The 24007-nt window shown below is 37.5% G+C and overlaps 1 protein-coding gene across 4 annotated transcripts in view; it reads left to right on the forward strand.

Moving 5' to 3' along the window:
- Positions 1–485: 485 nt before the first annotated feature.
- LOC114756529 (SCY1-like protein 2) overlaps positions 486–24007 on the forward strand; it is a 28050-nt gene continuing 4528 nt past the window's right edge. For all 4 annotated transcript variants that reach the window (XR_003741467.1, XR_003741468.1, XR_003741466.1 and 1 more), the window contains exons 1-9: positions 486–1163; positions 2196–2300; positions 11651–11761; positions 12656–12838; positions 20727–20853; positions 22171–22232; positions 22372–22458; positions 22828–22914; positions 23855–23968. Coding sequence is in view for 1 of the 4 variants with exons in the window: in XM_028945471.1 (XP_028801304.1) it covers positions 672–1163; positions 2196–2300; positions 11651–11761; positions 12656–12838; positions 20727–20853; positions 22171–22232; positions 22372–22458; positions 22828–22914; positions 23855–23968 (1368 nt within the window). In the remaining 3 variants the exon portion in view is untranslated. The remainder of the gene's footprint in view (positions 1164–2195; positions 2301–11650; positions 11762–12655; positions 12839–20726; positions 20854–22170; positions 22233–22371; positions 22459–22827; positions 22915–23854; positions 23969–24007) is intronic.

A 24007-nucleotide genomic window follows, 5' to 3' on the forward strand; every position in this document is an offset into this window, starting at 1 on the left:
AGTTTTAATATGGAAGTAAATCTGAAAGCTATTTTAGAACCTACAAGAAGCATAGTTTGAATTAATGTGGAGGATTAAAAATGTGTTTTCTTGGTACTGTTAAACATTTAAACTACTTTTGTGGCTTCTCATATTTTTTTTTAGTGATTATTATTTATAAATTTTGTTTTATTTTAATATTGTGAATTAAATTATATTATTTTAATATGACCGGTCCGACCCCGGTTTGACCAGTAATCCTTGACTTATTGTCTTGACCGGTTTAATGTCCGATCCGGTTTTTTGTTCCTTGATAACAAGTTTCACTAGCAACTAAAATATATACAATATTTCTGGATAATAATTTTTAATGTTTTAAATAATGTAATTTCAAGATTTAATTTGCCTGGTTGCGGAAAAAATGACACTTTAGTTGCACACTTTAATTAGGAAACTGCCAAAGAAACAATACAACCGACGACCGAAGCCGCCTCCCATGAAGCATAGGCTAATAGACCTGAAACACGGAGAAGGAGAGAGAGAAAGAGCGGACGGAGAGAGAAAGGGTAAGATGTCATGCTCTGTCTGATCTCTCACAATTCCAAATCGCCGGTCTTCTCCTCCTCCTTCTCCTTCCTCTCCTTCTTCTTCTTCTACTTCAGAATCCTTCACTCTGTGGTCAATCCTCAAAGATGTCTCTGAACATGAAAACCCTAACGCAAGCCTTGGCTAAGACCGCGGCGGTCATCGAGAAGAAGGTTCAGACCACCGTGCAGGAGGTCACCGGACCCAAGGCTCTCCAGGACTACGACCTTCTTGATCAGATCGCGTCCGCTGGGCCTGGTCTCGCATGGAGGCTTTACTCGGCTAGGCCCAGGGAACCATCGCGGCAGCAACAGTACCCCCTTGTTTGTGTTTGGATCCTGGACAAGCGGGTGCTGTCGGAGGCGCGAATGCGTGCTGGGCTGACCAAGGCAGCTGAAGATTCGTTTTTGGATTTGATTCGGGCCGATGCGGGTAAACTGGTGCGATTGAGGCATCCCGGGGTAGTGCATGTAGTGCAAGCGTTGGATGAGAGCAAGAATGCTATGGCGATGGTGACTGAACCCTTGTTTGCATCGGTGGCTAATACTCTTGGGAACCTGGAGAATGTTGCGAATGTTCCTAAGGAGCTCAGGGGAATGGTAAGTAGCATCAGTTAGCGCATGTCTGAGCTTTTGATTGTTTTGTGTGATCTAATGACTGAATGCTTTGGTGGTTGGGATTACAATATGTCCGTGCATGATATGGTGTTTTATATTTGATGTTTGCAAAACGCAGTACCATTGGCTGCTCGCCAGATCGAACACTTGATTTTAATATAGGCTGAATTATTCTTCTATGCTCGGGCTTATCGTTTATCATCCTTTGCTCCAATATTCCGTTTTCTTAATACTCTTTAGGTTGAAATAACATGTATGGGTTTTCAACTAAAGGTAGTGCTATCTTAAATGACCGACTTTTGGGCTTGATTTTGAATTTTGTGGTCCGATTTCATGTTCAATTGTTCTAAAGTTTCAATTAATGCATATTTTATGGTAGCTGGTTAATAGCAGGCTAATTATGGCATCATTTTTCTTCAAGTTGTTTCTTTCTTCTTTCTAAACCAGCTGAAATCTACAGCGATGCCCATCAAACTAGTTTGATTCCCAGATTTAAATTTATGCCCGCCACCTTTCGGTGTGTCTGTGTTTGTGGTCCCCACTTATTTTGCTTCCACTTTAACTGATCATGGGGTTGCGCAAAACTTGTCAAAAAAATCTGCTAGCAAGGGGAAAAGTCAAATTTTAGGTTATAATTATTAATATTAAATCCATTTCTCCTCAAAAGCCTTTCGGGCTGCAAAAGTGGTCTAAGCATAGGCTCTGTATACTTTATCCTGAAAGCTTGCGACTCAGTTTTAATCAAGATAATGTGGGCAACAATGTTAACTGCTTGCCCATAAAATCTTTTGATGACATATCAAGGGCCGCTCTATCCAAAAGTTTAAGCTGTTAAGTGAAGGCCCATGGTTGATCTATTAGTGCCCTTAACTTCTATTTTAATGCGGAGTTGTGGATATCTTAAAATTTCTAATGCATTCATGCGTTGTTTTCTATACTTACCATTATAATTACTGCATTCACAATCACAATTCTATGGAGATCTCTTTGCTACTGAACATGATTTATTTGCAGGACATGGGACTGTTGGAAGTGAAGCATGGCTTACTTCAGGTAGCAGAATCACTGGACTTCTTGCACAACCATGCCCATCTTATTCATCGCGCGATATCACCTGAGGTAACATTTTTTTTCCTTTATTGATGAATCTTTTTTCACTAATTTGGTGTAGATCGTTTTGCCTTAGTTTTTTGTTCTGTTCCAAAGTAATAGTACCAGCTAGTGGATCAAACTAGAAATGATATATTGCAATTGGTTATTTTGGAGTTTTCCTTTTACATCTGTTGTGTTGATAACATTGATTTCTATTTTAGGAGCTGCTGCTCATTCATGGCTTATTGTGATCAAAGCAGCAACCAGAATTTATCTTTTTTGAAATAAAATATGGGAAAACAGCTCTGAAACTTAATTGATACGTCAGGGTTACATATATAGGGAAAAGGAGAGAATAGAATCTGATTCTAATCCCTTAAAAGGCTGCTACAATCTCGGACAATAATAATAGAGATTCAAAAAATAATAAATACAGATAAGATACTGCAGATTATAGATTTAAAACTAGGTTAAATCATGAGAAGGCCTAGGCGGCAGGCCTATTTCCATCACTCCCTCTTAAGTTGGTGAATAGATGTTGATCATTCCTAGCTTGTCTATGAAGCCCTCGAATTTTTCTTGAGTAAGGGACTTGATCATGACATCTACAATCGGTTTTCCTGAGGGAATGTATAAGAGGTCAATTATTTTTGTCTCCAACTTTTCTTTGATGAAGTGGCTATCTATTTCCACATGTTTGGTGTGATCATGGTGTATTGTATTGTTGGCAATCTTGATTACAGAAATGTTATTGTGCCATACCTTTATTGGTCCAATGTTTCCGATCTTGAGCTCCCTTAATAGTCTGATTATCCACATACCTTAACAAATTCCTAGAGCCAAAGCCCTATATTCGGATTTAACAGAACTCTGAGAAACTATTGATTGCTTTTTGCTTCTCCAAGTTACAAGATTTCCCCATATATAGGAGCAAGAACTAGTAGTAGACTGCCTGTCCGCCTTAGAACCTCCTCAATCAGCGTCTGTGAATAACTCAATACTTCTAGCGTTGCCCTTTGCAAAGAACAGGCTTTGACCTGGTGTTTTTTCTAGGTATTTGAGAATTCTGTAGACTACTGTCATATGCTCCTTTTGGGGGTTGCTTGAGAACTGGCTTACCACACTGACTGGGTAACATATATCAGGTCTAGTGTGTGACAAATAAATCAATTTTCTCACCATTTTTTAGTACCTTTTTTTATTTACAACTGTGCCATCAGGTCTAATGGTCAGTTTTTGGTTGAGTTCTATTGGAGTATCAGTTGGTTTTGCCCCCAACATACCTTGTCTCTTTTGGTAAGTCTATGGTGTACTTTCGTTGCAACACAGTAATCCCCTTTTTTGTTCATGCTACATCCATGCTGAAGAAATATCATAGTGATCCAAGGTCTTTAATTTCAAATTCTGTTGTTAATTTTCTCTTTAGCCTTATGATCTCGTTTGCATCATTTCCTATCGACACTATGTCATCAACCTATACAATATGAATTATAATTTTGTCTCCATAATGTTTAACAAATAATGTGTGGTCATATTGGCATTGATGGTAGCCCCAAGTCTTGATTCCCCGAGTAAGTCTCAAACCAAGTCTTGGGTGACTGCTTCAACACATATAAGGATTTGTACAATCTACAAACTTTATAAGAATTTTCAGCATTTTTCATTCCTAAGAACACTTCCATATACGCTTCCTCCTCTAGATCACCATTTAAAAAGGCATTCTTAACATCTAGTTGGTATAGGGCCAATCTAGATTTGCAGTAAGTGACAAGAGTACCTTTATAGTGTTTAGTTTGGCAACTGGGGCAAATGTCTCTTGGTAGTCAATACCATTGGTTTGAGTGAAGCCCCAGGCAACTAGTCTTGCTTTATACTTATTCACACTCCCATCAAGCTTATACTTGATAGTAAAAAACCATTTACTGCTCAACAGTTTTTCCCTTTGGCAAATCAACAATTTTCCATGTTCTATTTTTATGTAGTGCCCTTAATTCCTCTTCAATGGCATGTTTCCATCTAGGACCATCAATAGCTTCCTTGGAGCTTTTAGGAATAGTTTCTTTTTCTACATTCGCCACAAATGCCTTCATATTAGGAGACAATTTCTCATAAGAAACATACCTAGCAATAGGATGTTGAGTATAGGTTCTTTTTCCTTTTTGAAGTGCAATGGGTTAGTGTAGATCCTCAAGATCTGCTTCAGGTATTGAATCTTGAGTTTGTGTTGGTGTGGAAGTAGGGCTTTCTTCATCACAACTCAGTTTTGCCTCTGTCCAGGACTTAGGTAGGTTAGAAAGAGGTTCAAAAGGGTTAGCATCCTGAAACACAGGTGCAGGCAAGGATTTTGCAGTGTTTGGTGGTTCTGTTGGACTAATTTCTAGACTGGATTGGTCAGGATTAGTGGTGGGGAGAGGAATTGAAGGAGAATGGGTATACCTAGTGACGTTTGGTGTCTATTTGATTGCTATGCAGTTTGAGAAACACATCACATACAAGCTATTCATTTGTCATTCTCTCCCCCTGAATGGGTGGCTTGGGATAGTTGGCTTGGGATAGCAGGGTTGTTTCTCGACGAACTTAGCATTCATGGTAATGTACAATTGTGTGTGATAGGGCAGTAGCATTTGTACCCTTTCTGCTGTGAGGAATAGCCTAGAAAGATGCACTTGATGGCCCTAGAGTCTAGCATTCCCCCTCCTTCATTGAATACAAAAGTTGTACACCTAGAGACCCTTTGTGGGAGAGAATTATGGAGAGGAGAATGGGGATATGTCTCTTTCAATTTCTAGACAAGGGTATGATATTGTAAAGTCTTGGAAGGCATGCGGTTTATTAGGTAGGTAGAGGTAAGAATGGCGGCCCCCCAAAAATTATCAGGAACATTGCTGCCTATCATGATATTTTGGGCTATTTTTAAGAGATGTCTATTTTTTCTTTCAAGAACCCCATTTTGTTGTGGTGTTCGAGCACAAGAAGTTTAATGCTGTACACACTTTTCTTCTAGAAATTTCTTAAAAGAGGAGTTCAAATATTCTTTGCCATTGTCACTTCGAAGAATTTTTATTGAGGTTTGGAGTTGATTTTGAGCAAAGGCATGATAGTTTTTAAGGATTGTGATCGCTTCAGTTTTTTCCCTCATCAAGAAAGCCCAAGTGAGTCGAGTGTGATCGTCAATAAAAGTTACAAACTATCTTGCTTTAGAATTTTTTTTTTGGATGGACCCATACATCACTATGTATAAGTGAAAGGGATGGGTTGGCGTGCAAGGATGAGAAGGATAAGAAATGTGAATTTGCTTGGCAAAATGACACATGTCATAATGAAACTTAGAAATTGTTTTATTATCAATACTAGGAAACAAGAATTGCATATATTTAGGATTAGGGTGGCCTAACCTAGAGTGCCACAATGTAAAATCTTCACAAGACATGGTAGAAAAAACGGCATGAGTTTTATTTGATGATGCTCCTTGAATGCAGTAGAGCCCATCCCGTACCTTTACATTCCCAATCTTTTTTCCGAATGTCAAATCTTGAAAATCACAACCATTTTTGTCAAAAATAATTGGACAATTTAATTGAGAAGCTATGCATCTCACAGATATCAAACAACAATGGAAGTTTGGAACATATAGAACATTTCTTAGGACAATGTTTTCTAAGATGTGAACAGTGCCAGAACCCATTACTTTTGCATGTTGTCCATTAGCTACCTCAACAGTTTCATGCTCAGAAACAGTAGTAAATTCAGAAAATAACTCCTTAAACCCTTAAACCCTGTAACATGATGAGTGGCCCCTGAATTCACAATCTAAGTAGTGCTGGGTTTAACTTTACTGCTAAGAGCATGAGTTAGTGCAGTACCTGTTTGTGCTAAGGTAACAGAAGGAGAGTTTTCCTCACATATTTTTGCAGATGCAGCGTGCTTATCTAGAATTTTCCTTAGTATTAGGAGTTCTCCACTACTTAAAGATGCACTCCCACAGTCTATACCAACCAGAAAACCTTTTCCTTCTGGTTTATTTTTCTGTTTTGAGGGCTTGCTGTGGAGCTTCCAACAATTCTTCCTAGCGTGGCCACTTTTACTGTAGTGATCATACCATTTTGCAGCCTTCTTGCTCTTTGAATCGCCTTGATAACTGCGAATGGCAAGTGTGGATCCCTTATTTAGAGCTGGTGATGACACAGGTGGTCTTTAAGTCAATGTCTTTCTACTCTCTTCACATCATATCATATTGAATGTGTCTTCTAATGAGGGAAGAGGCTTCATACTCATTGTTCGGCCTCCAATATCCTCATAGGAATCATTGAGCCCAAGCAAGAACTCATAACATCTCTCTCAATCAATGAGTTGTTTGTAGTATAACTCATCCTTATGGCACGTCCATTCACAGACTTCATAGAGGTCTATTTGCTACTAAAGCCTCACCAGTGCACTATAGAACTGCATCATATATTGTTCACCTTGGACTAGACCACGGAGAAGACGCTTTAGCTGGAAGATGGCAGTTATGTTCTCCCTCACCGAGTAGGTTTTTTTTACTGACTCCCAGATCTCCTTAGCAGTAGTTGCGAGTAGATAGTTCTTACTTATTTCCAGGGTCAGAATTCACGAGCCACGCCATTACCATATTCTTTTTAGCACTGCAAGCTTCAAATTGATCATTGGTAGAGCTAGGTGGAGTATCGATGAGGTACTTCTCCTTGTTCTTTTCCCTCACAAACATAAGAACATTTTGGGACTACTGAAGGTTGTTGTTACCATTGAAGCAATGTGTGATCATAACCTGGGAGAAAGAATCTGGTGTGACATTGCACACCACATGTAGCAACGATGGTTTTACTGCATGGCTTCCTCCGTGCGAACAAGACCCTTGTGAACCCTTACTGGTTGATGATGAATGACGATCTCCATCATCAACATCGAAGGCTCGTGGTTGTTGGTTGGTTAGAGCTGCCTGGAATGGCATACTAGGGCTGAAGACCTTGGCTCTTATATAACAACAACAACAATAAGCCTTATCCCACTAGGTGGAGTTAGCTACATGAATCAAATGACGTTATCGTGTTCTGTCAACAATCCAGTCCTTAGATATCTTGTTGATTAGGAGGTCTCGTTTAATGACCTCATTAAATGTTCTTCTTGGTCTTCCTTGGCTTTTTTTTATGGGACTCCATATTGTCTAATCTACCGTCCTCACCGGGGCCTCCAATGGCCTTCTCTGTACATGTTCAAACCATCTTAAGCAATTTTCAATCATTTTTTCTTGTATAGGTGCCACACCAACTCTTGTTCTGATATTTTCATTTCAAATTTTATCTTTTCTTGTATGATCACATATTCATCTCAACATACTCATTTTTGCTACCTCAACTTTGTGCTCTTGTTTTCCCTTTATTGCCCAACATTCATTACCCTACAACATAGTTGGTCTTATAGCAGTCTGATGAAGTTTTCCCTTAAGCTTCTTAGGTACCTTCTTATCATAAAAAACTTAGGTAGCCTTCCTCCACTTTAACCATCCAGCTTGTATTCTATGAGAAACGTCTCCATCAATTTTTCCATCGTCATGTATAATGGATACTAGGTATTTAAATTCTGATACTTGAGAATAATTTGGTCTCCAATCTTCACTTCCAAATCCCTATTGTCTTGCCTCCCTCCAAAATTACAATGTATATATTCTGTTTTGTTCCTATTCAAGCGGACACCTTTTGACTCCAAAGTCGTTCTCCATAACTCCAATCTAGTGTTAATCTCTTCTTTTGATTTTGCCATGAGAACTATGTTATCTGCGAAGAGCATGGACATAGGGATTTTTTCTTAAATAATTTTGGTTAGAACATCCAGAACAATATTAAACAAGTATGGACTCAAAGAAGATCCCTGATGTAGGCCAATCTTACTAGGGAAGTTTTTTGTCTCACCTTTAGGCGTTCTTACACTAGTAGTTACTTCCTCATACATATCTTGTATGGCTTTGATATAAGCAACCTGTACACTTTTCTTTTCCAAAGCTTTCCATATTACTTCTCTCGGCACACAATCATAAGCCTTTTCTAGGTCTATTAAAACCATGTGTAAATCTCTTCTTTTACTCCTATATCTTTTTAGCAACCTTTTTAGTAAATAGATTGCTTCTGTTGTGGACCTCCTTGCCATAAATCTAAATTGGTTTTCCAAAATAGAAGTCTCCAACCTCAATCTATATTCCATCATTTTTTCGCACAGCTTTATTATATAACTCATAAGTTTTATCCCTCTATAGTTTGCACAGTTTTGAATGTCTTCTTTATTCTTGTAAATAGGAACTAAAATGCTTCTCCTCCAATCATCCTGCATATTCTTAGAGCGTAAAATTTCATTAAAAAGCTTAGTTATCCACGCTTCACCCTCATCTCTCAAACATTTCCAAATTTTAATAGGGATACCATCAAGCCCAACGGTTTTACTATTGTCTATTTTCTTGAGAGCTGTCCTAACCTCTCTGATGTGGATCCTGCAGTAAATAGCCAAATTCCAATCATCTTCGTTAATTAGCAAGTCATGTAAGTCCTGTGTTGCATAATTGCTTCTCTCATTAAACAACTTGTAAAAGTAAGCCTTCTATTTGTCCTTAATATCACCATTAATATCTAGCACTTAACCATCTTCATTCTTTATACACTTTACTTGGTCAAATCTCTCTTTTTCCTCTCCTTTTGCTTTGCAATCTTGTAAATATTTCTTTCTCCCGTCTTTGTTCCTAACTCCTGATAAAACCCCTCATAAGCTTTAGTACGTGCTTTGCTCATTGCTCACTTAGTCTCTTTTTTAGCCAACTGATACTTTTCCTGGTTCTCTACACTATTGCACAAATGTATAACCTTAAAACAATCTTTTTTCTGTCTGACTTTCTCTCGCACATTCTTATCCCACCAAGTCTCCTTGTCTCTTTGATTAGAACCTTTGGATTCTCCCAAAATTGCTTTAATTACCATACAAATCCTTGTAACTATCTCTTCCCACATCATGTTTGCATTTCCTACTCCCAAATTCCTTCCTCCAAAAGAGGCCTTTTGAATAACTCTTGCTTTTCACCCTTTAACGGCCACCACTTAATCTTGGGTTTTACCACTTGATGGTACTTTTGCCTGGTACTCTTAAAATGCGCATCAAGGATAAGTACTTTATGTTGGGCAGTCATCCCATCTCCAGGAATCACTTTACAATTAGTACACAATCTTATGTCCGCATTCTTAACCAAAAAGAAATCAATATGTGATTTTAAGGTACCACTCTTGTACGTGATTAAATGCTCATCTCGCTTCTTAAAACAAGTTTTGACAATCTTAAGATTATATGCAAGAGCAAAGTTAAGAATAGATTGTCCTCCATTATTAAGCTCCTCAAAACCAAAACCACCATGAGCCTCGTCGAATTGTTCTGCTTCCTTGCCGAATTGTTCTGCTTCCTTACTGACATGTCCATTAAGATCCCCATCGATAAATTTTTTTTCTTTCGAGTGATATGCTTTGAGCCAACCCTTCCATATCTTCCTAGAACTTATCTTTAAGGTGTGCCTTTGCCTCTATCTGAGACGCATAGCCACTAATGATATTGATAGTATCTTTTCCAGCAATTACTCTTAAAGATATGATTCTGTCCTCAAACCTTTTAACCTCTACCACATTTTTTTTCCATATTCCACCAACGATGATACCAACACCATTCCTTGCACTCACCTTTCCTGTGTACTAAAGTTTATACTCTCCAAGTTCCTTGGCAATTTCTCCAGTCCATTTGGTTTTTTAGAGGCACAAGATATTAATCCTTCTGTCCCTCATAACTCCTACTACCTACATAAATTTCTCATTCAGCGTTCCAATATTCCAAGTGCCAAATCTAATCTTGGTCTCATGAACTAACTTTTTTAGCCGCCTCCGTCCAAGAGAGTGCGGTAGTCCTTGCTCATTTAACACTACATCTGGGCGACAATGCAGCAGTTTTAGCTCACTTCTCACTGTACTCAAGCCATACAGCCCGTTACTTCTAGACAACAACCTAGCATTAGCACAATTACTTTGTTGATCCATGTTCATGAGATTCGATGGGTTTTTATGTTGGCTGTCAAGGGCCTAACACAACCCTCCTCCTTTATCCGGGCTTGTGACCGGCTATACAATATAGGCAGAGTTACCTTGGCTCTTATACCATAAAATTAAATATGGGAAAACAGCTCCGAAACTTTATTTATACGTGAGGGTTACATATATAGGGAAAAGGAGAATAAAATCTGATTCTAATCCCTTAAAAGGCTCCTACAGTCTCGGACAATGATAACAGAGATATAAATATAGATAAGATACTACAGATTATAGATTTAAAAGTATGCTAAGTCATGAGAGGGCCCAAGAGTGGCGGCAGGCCCATTTCCAACATTTTTCATCAAGATTATTATGGAATATGACAACCAATGCTTAAAGAGATTGATACTTGCAAATGTCTTTTCACCTGAACTTCTTGCTCATTGATTCTTCATTCCTCTCTCGGTGAAATTATTCATTAAATCATAGAAACAAATCTGTATTATCTCTTTTTGAACGTGGAAAACATCTATTTTGTTAAATCTGGAGCATCTGGGTTATATTTATTATGTTACATAAGTGCAAAAGTATTCGTAGACAAAAGAGATCATATGCTTGAGCGAAGCAAGACGCTAAAATAGGAAAGAATTCTAAAAATATGCTATAGAAAGTAAAATAAAAAAATTAATGTCAGCTTATAATAACAGAAACCATTTTAGTAGTATGGCTTTTCAAACATAATAACCCATTGTTTTTTCAGGTGAACTCAAAATCATCAAGTCGTTTATCAAATATAAAGTTAAGCAGTTAATGTTGGAACCCAAAATATGTGGTAGCCATGTAAGTGAAATTATATACCAATAAAAGCAGTTAAACTGCAGTCAAGTCCAGTAATATTGATGTAATAAATAGAGAAATAGACTTAGAGATTGTTAATTTAGCCATCTGGACTATCAGATTCGGATCCATGACGGTCAGAGAGGTTGAATCTTGATTTAGAGGCTTTAGGCGGCAGGCGATCTTCTTCCCAGGCACTCGCTTTCTTTCTATCCATCTATAATGTGTTGTCTTGTGTCATTTTTGGCCTGCTTACAAAATATTAGTAAACTAAATAAATAATATTTTGCAATATGGGTGCTTTAGAGGTCTTGTTCCACAAGTGCGCCTTTCTCCTTTGACTACAACCTGTTCATGTCTGTGGTATCCTTGCTTAAGTGACATGGATCCTCACTTGAATACTTGATCTTTTGTGCTCTATGATGAAATTGATGAGTTTATCAAATGTAAATTTATATATTTTTTTTTTCACAGAATATTCTTATCACTTCAAGTGGAGCTTGGAAACTTGGCGGATTTGGTTTTGCAGTTTCAGCAGCTCAGGCCTCTGGTGACTCGACTAATCTGCAAGCTTTCCATTATGCTGTGCGTGAAACATTTTATATAATTATTGTTGACTTCTTTGTTGCATAGGGTACCCTGTAGTTCTGTTGTTGATCATGGGATAAACCATTTGGTTTTGCTTCCGTGGGTTGTTGGCATGATTATTAAGGTCATCTCTATATAACTTCGATAATATTTAGTTATATATAATATAATTCACCAATGAGATTTATAGGAGCAATTCATGTTCATTTCATCATCTTCAACATATTTTCTTCCACTCATCCACCTTTTTAATGATTGATTGTAAATAATTAGTACTTCATTATATCGTAAATAGTTGGGGAGATTATTCTGTAATTATTAGTCATCAATATACTGTCTTTCTGTTCTCATTATAAATAAGAAGCTTATGTAGATTAAGGGGGTGTCTGGTTCAGTCAAAAAATGCTTTCATGCAATTCGTAATAAAACTCCTCTTAGATACATCATAAAATCAATTTTAAAACCGTAGTTTGGTTTCCGCCCAAACACCTTCCTAATAGCTACTACAGTTCCCACTGTATTCTTACTCTCTCATCTCGATATTGTTCTTCTATTCATAGGGCTCTATAAATAGCCTTATGGTTATTTCTTTGCAGACCTCATTATTGAATTGCTATATAGATTTATTTGCTGTCAGCCTTCTCTTCCACTTTCTTTTTCACTCTATCTCTCTTGCTCTCTTTTCTACTTTTCTTTCTTCGGTCTCCACCAAGTCTCGGCATTTTGTACCTGTTATGCATGATCATTCATCTTTGCAAGAATTGTTGAGTCAGCTTTGTTCTGACAAGGACTATTTTTTTGATAATTCTATGCACATCTTTATCAATGATTCTGTTTAATCTTGCTCTTATCATTTGAAATAGCATCTTATTTCTTATGACTGCTGCCCAGGAATATGATGTCGAGGACTCTATTCTTCCACTACAGCCATCACTTAATTACACCGCTCCTGAGCTGGTTAAAAGCACTGTGTCATCAGCTGGGTGGGCTTCTGATATTTTCAGTTTTGGTTGCGTTGCTTACCATTTAATTGCTCGCAGGCCTTTGTTTGACTGCCACAACAATGTGAAGATGGTATATATGAGTACATGTCTACCCTTTTCATGGAATTCAGCTTATATTTAGCTTTATGTTATGCTAAAGTTTTTCTAAAACTGAAGTTTTGTACAGTTAAAGAAGGAACGTTTGTGCTTTTGGCTGATTTTCATGTGCATATGTATTTACTTATTTGCATTAGCAGAATTGAAGTCTGTCTAACCTTTCTCTTTCTTCTGTTGAATCCTTTTGTAAATATGGCAGTGACATTTTTATTCTTATGTTATTTGTTAGGCATTAAAGAAACATAAGAATGGTCTCTTGTAAGCTAGGTATTGAATTGTGAGAACCACTGAAGTGAACTGTACATGCTACTCAGTGTAGGGCTTGGAAATCTAGGAACTGGATCCCTTGCAATGCCTATATCCGTCAATTGATCAAGTGTAGTGTAATCAGTTAGAATATTTATGTTATTTTCATACTTCTATTTTTATTCATAACAAATTTATCTCTCTCTATATACAGAACTAAGCAATTGAGGGGGGATGGCATTGTAGGGGATCCAAATCCAGAAATTCATACTACCTTGGTGTCTATCATTATCATACTTATCTTCAAAAGGATGTAACTCTTTCATATTCTGTGTCGTTTTCTCTCTTGTTAATAGGCTGGACATAATATTATGTGATAGCTTGTAGTTTTAAATAAGGGGTGTTGATACAAAAATGATGAATAATGGAAAGCTTGGGTGGGCCATATTGCTGATACGTTTTGAATTTAATCGAATTCAATTTCATTTGAATTTTGTTCCTTCTCGTCTAAAAGTTTCATTAAGAGTTTGCAGTTTCTGGTAGATTGCAGAAGAGTTTCTTGAATAGTCATAAGATTCTCTGAACTGTACTAGATCATTTTAGTTTTAATCAAAGTGGCTGGGGTTACCTCTGCTTTGAGCTAAACTAAGATATCTGAACTATATGATAATTGGCAAGGCCAGACATAGAATAGTTTTTTTCGTTAAGGATAAGCCTTAGGCCTTGATTATGAATGCAAGCATTACCTCTTGGATTCAATCTTCTATGTTTATAGGTGAGATGTGCAATTACACACCAAATAGTTCAAAAACAGAAGCACAAGATAAGACTTGATATATGGGATGGCAAGAATCTGCATTAGAAAGTACTGTTGGTCAAAAATATCTTTGAGCAAAGAAGATGCTTAAATTATTTGACCGGGATGAGAAGCAGAAATACTTTGAACTTGAAGCTGGTGAAGTATATGTGTGGCTTATGTTGGCGTTTGAGATTAGTGTGGCTGATGCCAAGAAAAAATTGAATTAGCAGAACTTGTAGAAAGAGGTTGAGTGTGGCCTGTATTGAATTAGTTGTTATCACATTGAGCTTATCTTATTCAATTGATAATTTGGCACTGCCTTGGATTGTTAAGAAGAGGATAGTTAGCTATATAACATTGTATTTTATTTTTCCCTTGAAGAAGAAGCTGAGTAAATTGGGCGAGAATGAATCTGCTTTTTTCAATATTTCTGAAGTAATGAGGGACAATATATAACCAGCTTAGATAATCTAGCGTAAATCTAGGATAAACGATAAAACCAAAAAGGATCTATCCTAATCAGGCTAGTAATCCTAATCAGATTAATAAACTAAAAAATACAAAGGCTGAAATAAATAAAACAGACTGAAATAAATAAAACACAGCTTGCCTAGGCTTTGTCTTCCAACACTCCCCCTCAAGCTGGCGAGTAGGTGTCAATCATTCCCAACTTGCTCCTCAGTCCTTCGAACGAGTCTCTGGGTAATGGCTTAGTGAACAAATCTGCCATTTGATTTTTGGTTCGAATGTGAGATAAGTCAATTATACCTCCTTCAATTTTTTCTCTTATGAAGTGTCTGTCAATTTCAACATGTTTTGTTCTGTCATGGTGCACAGGATTTAGGGCCATTTCTATAGCTGATTTACTGTCACACCAAAGTTTTATTGGTCCAATATGTATCAGTCTCAGTTCCTTTGGAACTCAAATTATCCAAATCCCTTCACAGACCCCAAGAGCCAATGCCCTTAGTTCTGCCTCAGCACTACTTCTGGAAACTACTCGTTGCTTCTTGCTTCTCCAGGTAACCAGATTTCCCCTTAAATAAGTGATATATCCAGTAGTAGACCTCCTATCTAGCAAGGACTGCCCATGATCAGCATCTGTGTAAATTTCTATTCCTCTAGACTCTCCTTTCTTGAAGAATAATCCTTTCCTTGGATTCATCTTCAAATATTTCAGAATTCTATACATTGATTCCATATGCTATTCTTGCGGTTGATTCATGAACTGGCTTACAACTCCCTCTGGCTGTGTATGAGCCAGATAAATGAGCTTTCCTACCAACTGTTGGTATCTTCCAATGTCAACCGGTATACCATTTTTTTTGTATTCTAAATTGCAGTCTGTCTCCATGGGAGTTTCTGTAGGTTTGGCTCCAAGCATTCTTGTTTTCTGCAATAAATCTAGTGTGTACTTTCTTTGGGAAAGGTTTATTCCCTGTTTGGTTCTACCAATCTCCATCCCGAGAAAATACCTCATCTGTCCCAGATCTTTCATCTCGAACTTAGCTGCCAGTGATTTCTTTAGCTCTCTCACGGCACTTGTCATTTCCTGTAATCACAATATCGTCTACGTACACTATTAGGATGGTGATTTGATCATCAGTATGCTTTATGAAAAGTGTATGGTCTGATTGCCCTTGTGAGTATCCCATTCCTTTTATAGTTGTTGAGAATCTCCCAAACCAAGCTCTAGGGGATTGTTTCAACACATATAATGATTTCTGGAGTTTACAAACCTTTGAGCTATTTGTTGAATTATGTAGGCTAGCTGGTATCTTCATATACACTTCTTCTTTAAGTTCCCTATTTAGAAAGGCATGTTTCATGTCTAACTGATAGAGGGGCCAATCTAGATTCGCTGCCACTGATAAAAGGACCTTAATGGTGTTGAGCTTTGCCATCAGAGCAAAGGTTTCTTGATAGTCAACCCCATATGTTTGTGTATATCCTTGGGCCACAATTCTCGCTTTATATTTGTTTATGCTTCTGTCTGGATTGTACTTGATTGTGAAAACGTGAAAACGCACCGACATCCCATGATCTTCTTTCCTGGGGGTAGATCAATGATTTTCCACGTTTCATTCTGTTTTAATGCTTCCAACTCTTCATTGATAGCCTGTTTCCAATTAAAGTTACCAATAGCCTCTTGAAATGTCTTGGGTACTCTCTCATTGGACAAGTTTGCTACGAAAGTCTGCATTCGAGGAGATAATTTATTATAGGAAACAAATTTACTGATTGGATGCTGAGTACAGGATCTTACCCCTTTCCTAAGAGCAATTGGCCACCCAAGTTCCTCAGGATCTAACATTGCATTGGAGACTTGGTTGTGCCTTGGAATGTGAGGGACTCTATTATTTTGCTGCTTTTCTGAATCTGATTCGGTACTATACCCCTGGTCCATCCCTGTCTCAACACTATTTTCCATATCGTTGTGATTTTGTTCAGTCGAGGAAGCTTGTGGGTTTGGACTTTCAGGTTCGGGTTGAGTAGGGAAATTTAGGTTTTCAGAAGCTTGTAGATTTAGGTTTTCAGGTTCGGCTATGGCCTGGTTTGGTTTAGGTTTGTGTATGGCCTGGGTTGGTTTAGGGCTGTCTAGGTTTGTTTGAGCAGGGGCACCCAAGGTTAGCCATTCTTCCGTGTCATAATTCTCCCCCTGAATGGGCAACTTGGGATAGTAGGCATCTTTTGAAAAACAGCATCCTTAGTGACATAAACTCTCCTTGTTGTAGGGCAATAACACTTATAACCCTTTTGGGTAGGGGAGTACCCAAGAAAGATACATTGTAGAGCTCTTGATTCAAGTTTGTTGCTAGCATCTCGATGTATATATACTACACATCCAAATACTTTCAAGGGAATGTCTGACACTAGGAGTGAATTTGGGTAAGTTTCAAGAAGTTTTTGGATGGGAGTAAGGTAGGTTGATGTGAGAATAGCTTCTTCCCAGAAGAGGTTTGGAACATTCTTGGCAATCATCATAGCTCGGGTGACTTTTAGGAGATGTTGGTTCTTTCGTTCAGCTAACCCATTCTGTTGTGGGGTGTATGTACATGAGGTCTGATGGTGGATTCCTTGCTGGTTAAGGAATTCTTTCAAGGTTGTGTTGAGATATTCTCTTGCATTGTCACTTCTTAAAATCTTGGTTGTCCCTTGGAATTGAGTTTTCACAAATGTGTGGAAACTTTTGAAAATGCTAAAAAATTTTGATTTTTCTTTCATTAGGTATACCCAGGTTACTCGGGTGTGATCATCAATAAAAGTCACAAACCACTTAGTGTTAGAGGTTGATTTAACTCTTGTGGGTCCCCAAATATCACTATGTGTTAAAGTAAAGGGTGCAGTTGATTTATAGGATTGTTTGGGGCAGGAAGTTCGTGTTTGTTTTGCAAGTTGGCAAGTTTCACAATGAAAAGGAGCTGAACTTTTATTCAATAAAGCTAGAAATAAGTGTTTCATATAATTAAAACTGGGATGGCCTATCCTAGAGTGCCATAACAATACATCCTTATTTGAAGAATTTGAACTAAAAAACGCCTTGCCCACTTGTTTATTGGTGATCCTAGAGCCTTCAAGATAATAGAGTCCATCCCATTCTTTAGCAATACCAATCCTCCTCCTTGTTGTCAAATCCTAAAAAACACAAACTGTATCATCAAAAGACACTCGGCAGTGATGATTTCTAGTTATTTTACTCATTGATAGCAAATTACATGCGAGTGCTAGGACAAATAGAACATTCTGTAATTCTAGGTTTTCTGAGATTTCAACAATTCCAACACCACAAACTTTGGAAAAAATTCCATTAGCAACTTTCACTTTAATGTTCTCCTCATGACAATACTTTAGAATTCTGAACAAAGCTTTGTTACCTGTCATATGGTCTGTAGCTCCAGAGTCAACAATCCAACTATTATCACTGATTACCATGACATTTAGGGTTATAATGGAATTACCTGACTTTACCAGATTTGCTTTAGGGGTAGAGGTTGAGTTGTTATGCTTCTCAAGAATTCGTTTGAGTACTTGCAGTTCTTTTCGGCCAAGAGTTTCTCCATTCTCCTCATTCTCGTTAGTCACAGCAACGTATCCCCTGCTCTCCGGTCTTTGTTTTTGTTTCAGATTTGCTAGCTTGCCATGTAATTTCCAGCATATGTCCCTAGTATGACCATTTTTGTTGCAATGATCACACCATCATTTGGGATTCTTCTTTCCTCTTTGTTTTGGTCCATTGTTGCCCTGTACTGTCAATGCTAAACTCTCAGAGGGTGCAGATACACTTAGGGTAAGTTGTTTTCTGCTTTCTTCACATCTGACCATGTTGAAAGTTTCAAATAATGATGGCATCGGCTTCATTCCCATAATTCTTCCTCTCACGTCATCAAACATGTTAATGAGACCGAGTAAGAACTTAGAGGTTCTTTCTTTTTTGACCAGCTCCCTATATACTTGGGCATCACTGCTACACTTCCATTCATGGACATCAAACATGTCCAACTGCTGCCACAAACGTGTGAGAGAAGTATAATATTGTGTCACCGTCATGCTTCCTTGTTTCATCTCTCTTTGTAATTGTTTTATTTGAAACAAAGTAGCAGTGTTCTCCATAGCAGAGTATGTTCTTTTTGCAGCATCCCATATCTCTTTTGCTGTCTTAGCAAGTAAATAACCTTCACTGATGTCTACTGTCGTGGAATTACATAACCAGGTCATCACTAGATTGTTTCGGCAAACCAAGTATCATACTCTGAGTCTTTCGGGCTTGGTTGTGGAGCCTCCCCAGTTATATATTTTTCTTTTCTTCAGCCTTGTAGGTTACATAAGGACACTTGGAGACCATTGTAAGTAATTACTTCCATTCAACTTATGGGCAGTCAACATCTTTTGGGTCTCGGTGGCCATTCTAGTTCTATAGACATTGAGGAAGAAGAAGAACCAGATGCAGAAGAAGAGGAAGGCGCTGCTGTATTTGTTGTAAATGCTGATGAAGGATGCCTCATTGTGCCAAACAGAGGCGGAAACTCAGACTCCATCTGGCAACTACTCGTTCCTCGGATTGCACAATAATGGTCGTGCCTTTGTGCGACCAGTTATTCGTTATCTCCGATGCGACCCAGTTGCTGGATTATTGATGTTTGCTTTGTGTGACCACGTTCAGTCTTAGTTGCTATCTGCGACTGAATTGCTGGATGCTAGCTTAGTTTGGCCTGAGACGTGGTTTTGTGGACCGAATTGCTGCTAGCTTTGTGTGACCGGGGATGTGGCTTTGTGCGACTAATTTGTCTGGTCTTAGTCACGAACAAGACTGCTGTTTTTACTCGCCCTTCGTGGGACCAAGTTGGATGGTCTTAGTCGCAGTTACCCGCTCTAATACCATGAGTAAATAGGGCGAGAATGAACCTGCTTTTTTCAATATTTCTGAAGTAATGAGGTACAATATATAACCAGCTAAGGTAATCTAGGGTAAATCTAGGATAATCGATAAAACCAAAAAGGCTCTATTCTAATTAGGCTAGTAATCCTAATCAGATTAATAAACTTAAAAATACAAAGGCTGAAATAAATAAAACAGACCGAAATAAATAAAACACAGCTTATTGGGCCTGGGCTTTGTCTTCCAACATAAGCTCTCGGGAAAAAAGTAGAGAAGAAAATAGAGTTAACTGCTTTACATTTTAGATAAGGAAAAAGAGAAAGAAAACCTTACTTCTAGCAATTCTTCCTTGTCCATACTGATGTTGATAGGCACCCATGCATGTTGTGTAACTTCTGTTTCTTTTTTCCCTTTGTTTTGAAAGCTAGCTTTTTAGGGGAGAGCGCCACTTTGATCACCCTACTTTGCCACATGTCAATGTGGTACTTAAGCAGCATCCCATACCCCTTGGGTTCCCATCAATTGACGACTCTGGAAAGTCTATTTCATGGCGGTTATATTTCTTACAAGTCCAAACTTCAAGATAATTAATACTTTTTATAGTTATTTATTTTTATCCTCTTTCTTTACCAACGCCCTTTTGAAACATGAAACCTTTTTCTGAAGTCATATCTTTTTGTTTGGAAAGTAATATTTAAAAGGAATAATATCATTGACACGTCACGGCTCTGATCTTAGACAACATTTTCCTCTAAAATGTTACATGTGGAAGGATGGGTTAGTTGCCTTCTTGTTTTTGCATTGTCAGGTCACAACTTATGGAATGATCTCTTTGGATTGTTTGGTGAATACTGGGTGTGTCCTTCTACTTGAGAGAAGCTTCTCATGATAGGTTTTAAATGATTCAAAATGAAAAAAGACACCCAAACTTTGATACTGTGCTGTTTATGCTGTTTTCTGGTATATACGACTTTAGTGAAGTGCTTATAATTTCAAGGGAATTTCTCTGCCCTTGGGTGTGTTACAAGATGAGTCCATGGGCTCCTTTTATGTTCTCCCAGCAGCCTTTTTAGATAGCCTTTCCTATCCAATATGCAGAGGGTTGAACATGTTAGTGGTTATTTAAACCTCTTAGGATCTTTGTCACGTATTTTCATGTGGATAGCTTGACCTCCTTTTTTGTGTCAAATGAAAAGAAAATATGCTGACGGCACTAAACGTGCAACTCAAGGACATTGTGTAAAATGAATTGGAGATGCTTACAAATATTGAATACAATTATAGATTACGATAAAAATCCCATAATAGATTAAAATTTTGCCCATTCATGAATACAACATCTGTTTTTTTTTTTTTTTTTAATTTTTTTGGTGACAATATCTTTTGTTTCTTCTTAACCACTTGTGAGTAATGAGAAATCCTGGAATTTTACTTATGCAGTACATGAATACTCTGACTTACTTATCCAGTGACACATTCTCATCTATTCCACCGGAGTTGGTTCCTGACTTGCAGAGGATGCTATCTTCAAACGAGTCTTCAAGACCAACTGCAACGGCTTTTACTGGTAAAGTTTGCTTTTTGGATGTTAAAATCTCATTCTGTATCCATTCCCTGATTGATGATTGATAAATCAAAATGGGATCAATCACGAACAGCAAAAAGAAAATAAAGATTGCTTGAGATTCGTTTGTTATTTTATTAAATAGTCTGATAACATGGAACATGCTAATTGATATTGGGAGAGGAGTTTGAAGAGGGAAACAGATTACAAAATCACTCCCTTCTATTATAGCTGAGATCACACACTGAAAAAGGAAAGGAAAAATGTAGAGAATTCAAAACAAGACTCCTCCTGACAGTCAAGGGGTCTGGATCCCCTCTCTGGCAACGAAAGGGCCAAAACCTCACATAATCTGTCTACCGCTGCTACTGCTCCCTAAAGTTTCACTGCCCCCTCATTCTATCACTTTAAGGAAACAGACAAAAGTTAGTTGCCTTTGCCTGGGTCTCTTTTCTGCCTTTAGTGCCACTTCTGAAGTGGTTCCTGTAGCACTCATCCTTTCATAAACTTTACCCCCATTTGCCTGCAGCTGGCTCCTCAGCGGTTCGTCTAGTGTAAACTTGGCCCACTTCAGCATTGGACTCACCAGGCTTAGTTATTTCAAAATAGTGGGCAGCCAATCTTGATTGTTCAATTTAAGGCTCCTGCAAAAAGCAGGCATGTAGGTCGTAATCATAATATCGACTAACAAGGAAATAATGGAAGATATTAAACTAAAGAACATTGCAGTATAGGTGATTTGTTTACTCCTTTTGTACATCAAGAAGCTGGTTAAAACATTAGCTTGACAGGGAAAATGCTGGCTAACATCTTAAATTAACATTTTTCAGATGATTGATGTTCTTACCTGACAACTGCAACTGCAGCATTTGTATCAAATAGTTCTGTGAGGCCATAAAATCAATTACCAATGATAAAACTCCTTAAATCTCAAATTCATTGAAAGCTTATTGATACGTAAACAGACGGTTTAAAAATGTCATTGTAGCTTTAGTTTGATTTTCTAAAATGTGGTGCAAAAATACCAGAAGATTTCACTTAGTTTTAAAGTTATACCTACAACTGGTAAGAATCCCATTAATATGTATGGGAGGCTGAAGTTAAATGATTAACCACATATAATATAGTGTTGCTGTTGTTTTCTGGAGGCCATTGATATAAGGAGCTCAAAGCGGAATGCTAAATTATGATCATCTATGTAAATGAATGTAGAAGATTAAAATAAATTTATACCATCTGCTCTGTCCCAATTGCCAAATTTCCTCGTTCGTAATGTGTTATTAAAAATCTGTGGCAATGTATTTTCCTTCATTTTTGCAGGGTCCCCCTTTTTTCGGAATGACACTAGGTTGCGTGCTCTGCGCTTCCTTGACCATATGCTTGTAAGAGTGTGCATTTTCATTGTTAACACTTGCTTTGTGCAACAATACCACTAGCAACAGAATTTGGTTAAGAGTCTAAGACAAACAAAAAGCATTGGAAAAGTTGAAGTTCTTGATGGTGTGTCTTCTGTTTTTGCAGGAAAGAGATAACATGCAGAAGACAGAATTCTTAAAAGCTTTGTCAGACATGTGGAAAGATTTTGACAGCCGTGTATTGCGGTACAAGGTTTGCTATAAGGCTATGTTGATTTATATGCTTATACAAATCAATTTATTTGATATTCTTTTTCCAGTACTTAATAAAATTAATTTTCTCTGTCAATTACTTTGTATTCATGGATGGGACTTCAAAATACAACATATCTAATCACTTTTATGAATATGAATTTGATATTGAGTGGAAAAATAAGGTTTGTGCATGTCAAATTACTCTTATTTTTCGTTCTTTTTCTTTTGCATAGCCTGAGTTGCTTCTCTTGTTCCTATCTCATATCATGAGTTTTGCTGATGATGTTTCTATGCTCCGAAATCTTAATTTGGAATTATTCTTTATATGCTATGCTGTACATAACTTACAAACATAACTTTTCTTCAGGTCCTTCCGCCTCTCTGTGCTGAGCTTAGGAATGTGGTGATGCAGCCAATGATTCTTCCTATGGTTCTAACTATTGCGGAGTCTCAGGTGCTGCTATCTCGTCATCCCTTTCTTTCATATGCACACTCACTTCACATTGATAGAGTTCCTAAAATTGTTTGTTATCTCCTCTTTTACCTTGAAACCTCTGCATGCGGTTTGACTTTAATGAGGTTAGATTGTTCTGATGACTGTTGGGTGAGAGGGAGAGAGGCAGATGCTACTCATTCTGATGATTTCTTGTCTTCTCTTCAAATTGAAATCTCTCTCTCTCTCTCGTCATTTAAATTTTTATGATGAAATTGGCATCAATATTCAATACAAGTTTTACGGTCTTCATTTTCTCAAGGAAAAAATGGTTTTGTTACGGTCTTCATTTTTTTTAGGAAAAAATGGTTTTGCCTTTGAGTTTTGATTCAGTTGCTATAGCAACTGCCTCTCTGCCTTTAGCCTTTTAATCTTGAAAAATGTTGGCTTCAACTTGTCACTTCCTTGAAAATGTCAATTTCCTCATAAGCTCGAAACCCTTCCATCTATGCACAGAAGTTTTTCTGCCAGATGTGCTATGCAAGTGGAAATTTGTTCATTACTTGAGAGCGCATTATTTGTATTTTCCTTTTTTATATGTTCATATAGTATTGTATCTTTTCTTCCTTAATTTTATTGGTAGAGGCTTAATAATTATTGTGTCTGATTTATGTATACTATTTGTCTATCTTAAGGAATCTGACTCTAACAAGCCTTCCTTGTGTGCTCCAACCCCCAAAGAAAAGAAAAAAGGATCATGATCAATATACCTTGTTTTACTTTTTATAATGCTCTAAAGAAATGAAAATTCTGGTCTCTGTAGAACCGGTTATTATCAAGAGTTAATGCTATAGCAGGGGATGGTGAAACTTTTGTTTTGGTTTGTGTGATAATGAGAGTATGGTTAAAGGTAAATATGATTTGGGACTATAATGAATTCATTTGTTATGATGTTTTACAGGATAAAAGTGATTTTGAGATTACAACTCTTCCAGCACTTGTTCCTGTCTTGAGTGCTGCAGCTGGTGAGACATTGTTGCTGCTTGTGAAGCATGCAGAGCTTTTAATAAACAAGGTAATTTAGTTATTATTCAGTTCATTTATTATGACGTTT

Source organism: Neltuma alba, unplaced genomic scaffold, assembly GCF_004799145.2.
Source record: "Neltuma alba isolate B1F8T4 unplaced genomic scaffold, ASM479914v2 tig00010421_pilon, whole genome shotgun sequence".
Classification (NCBI taxonomy): domain Eukaryota; kingdom Viridiplantae; phylum Streptophyta; class Magnoliopsida; order Fabales; family Fabaceae; genus Neltuma; species Neltuma alba.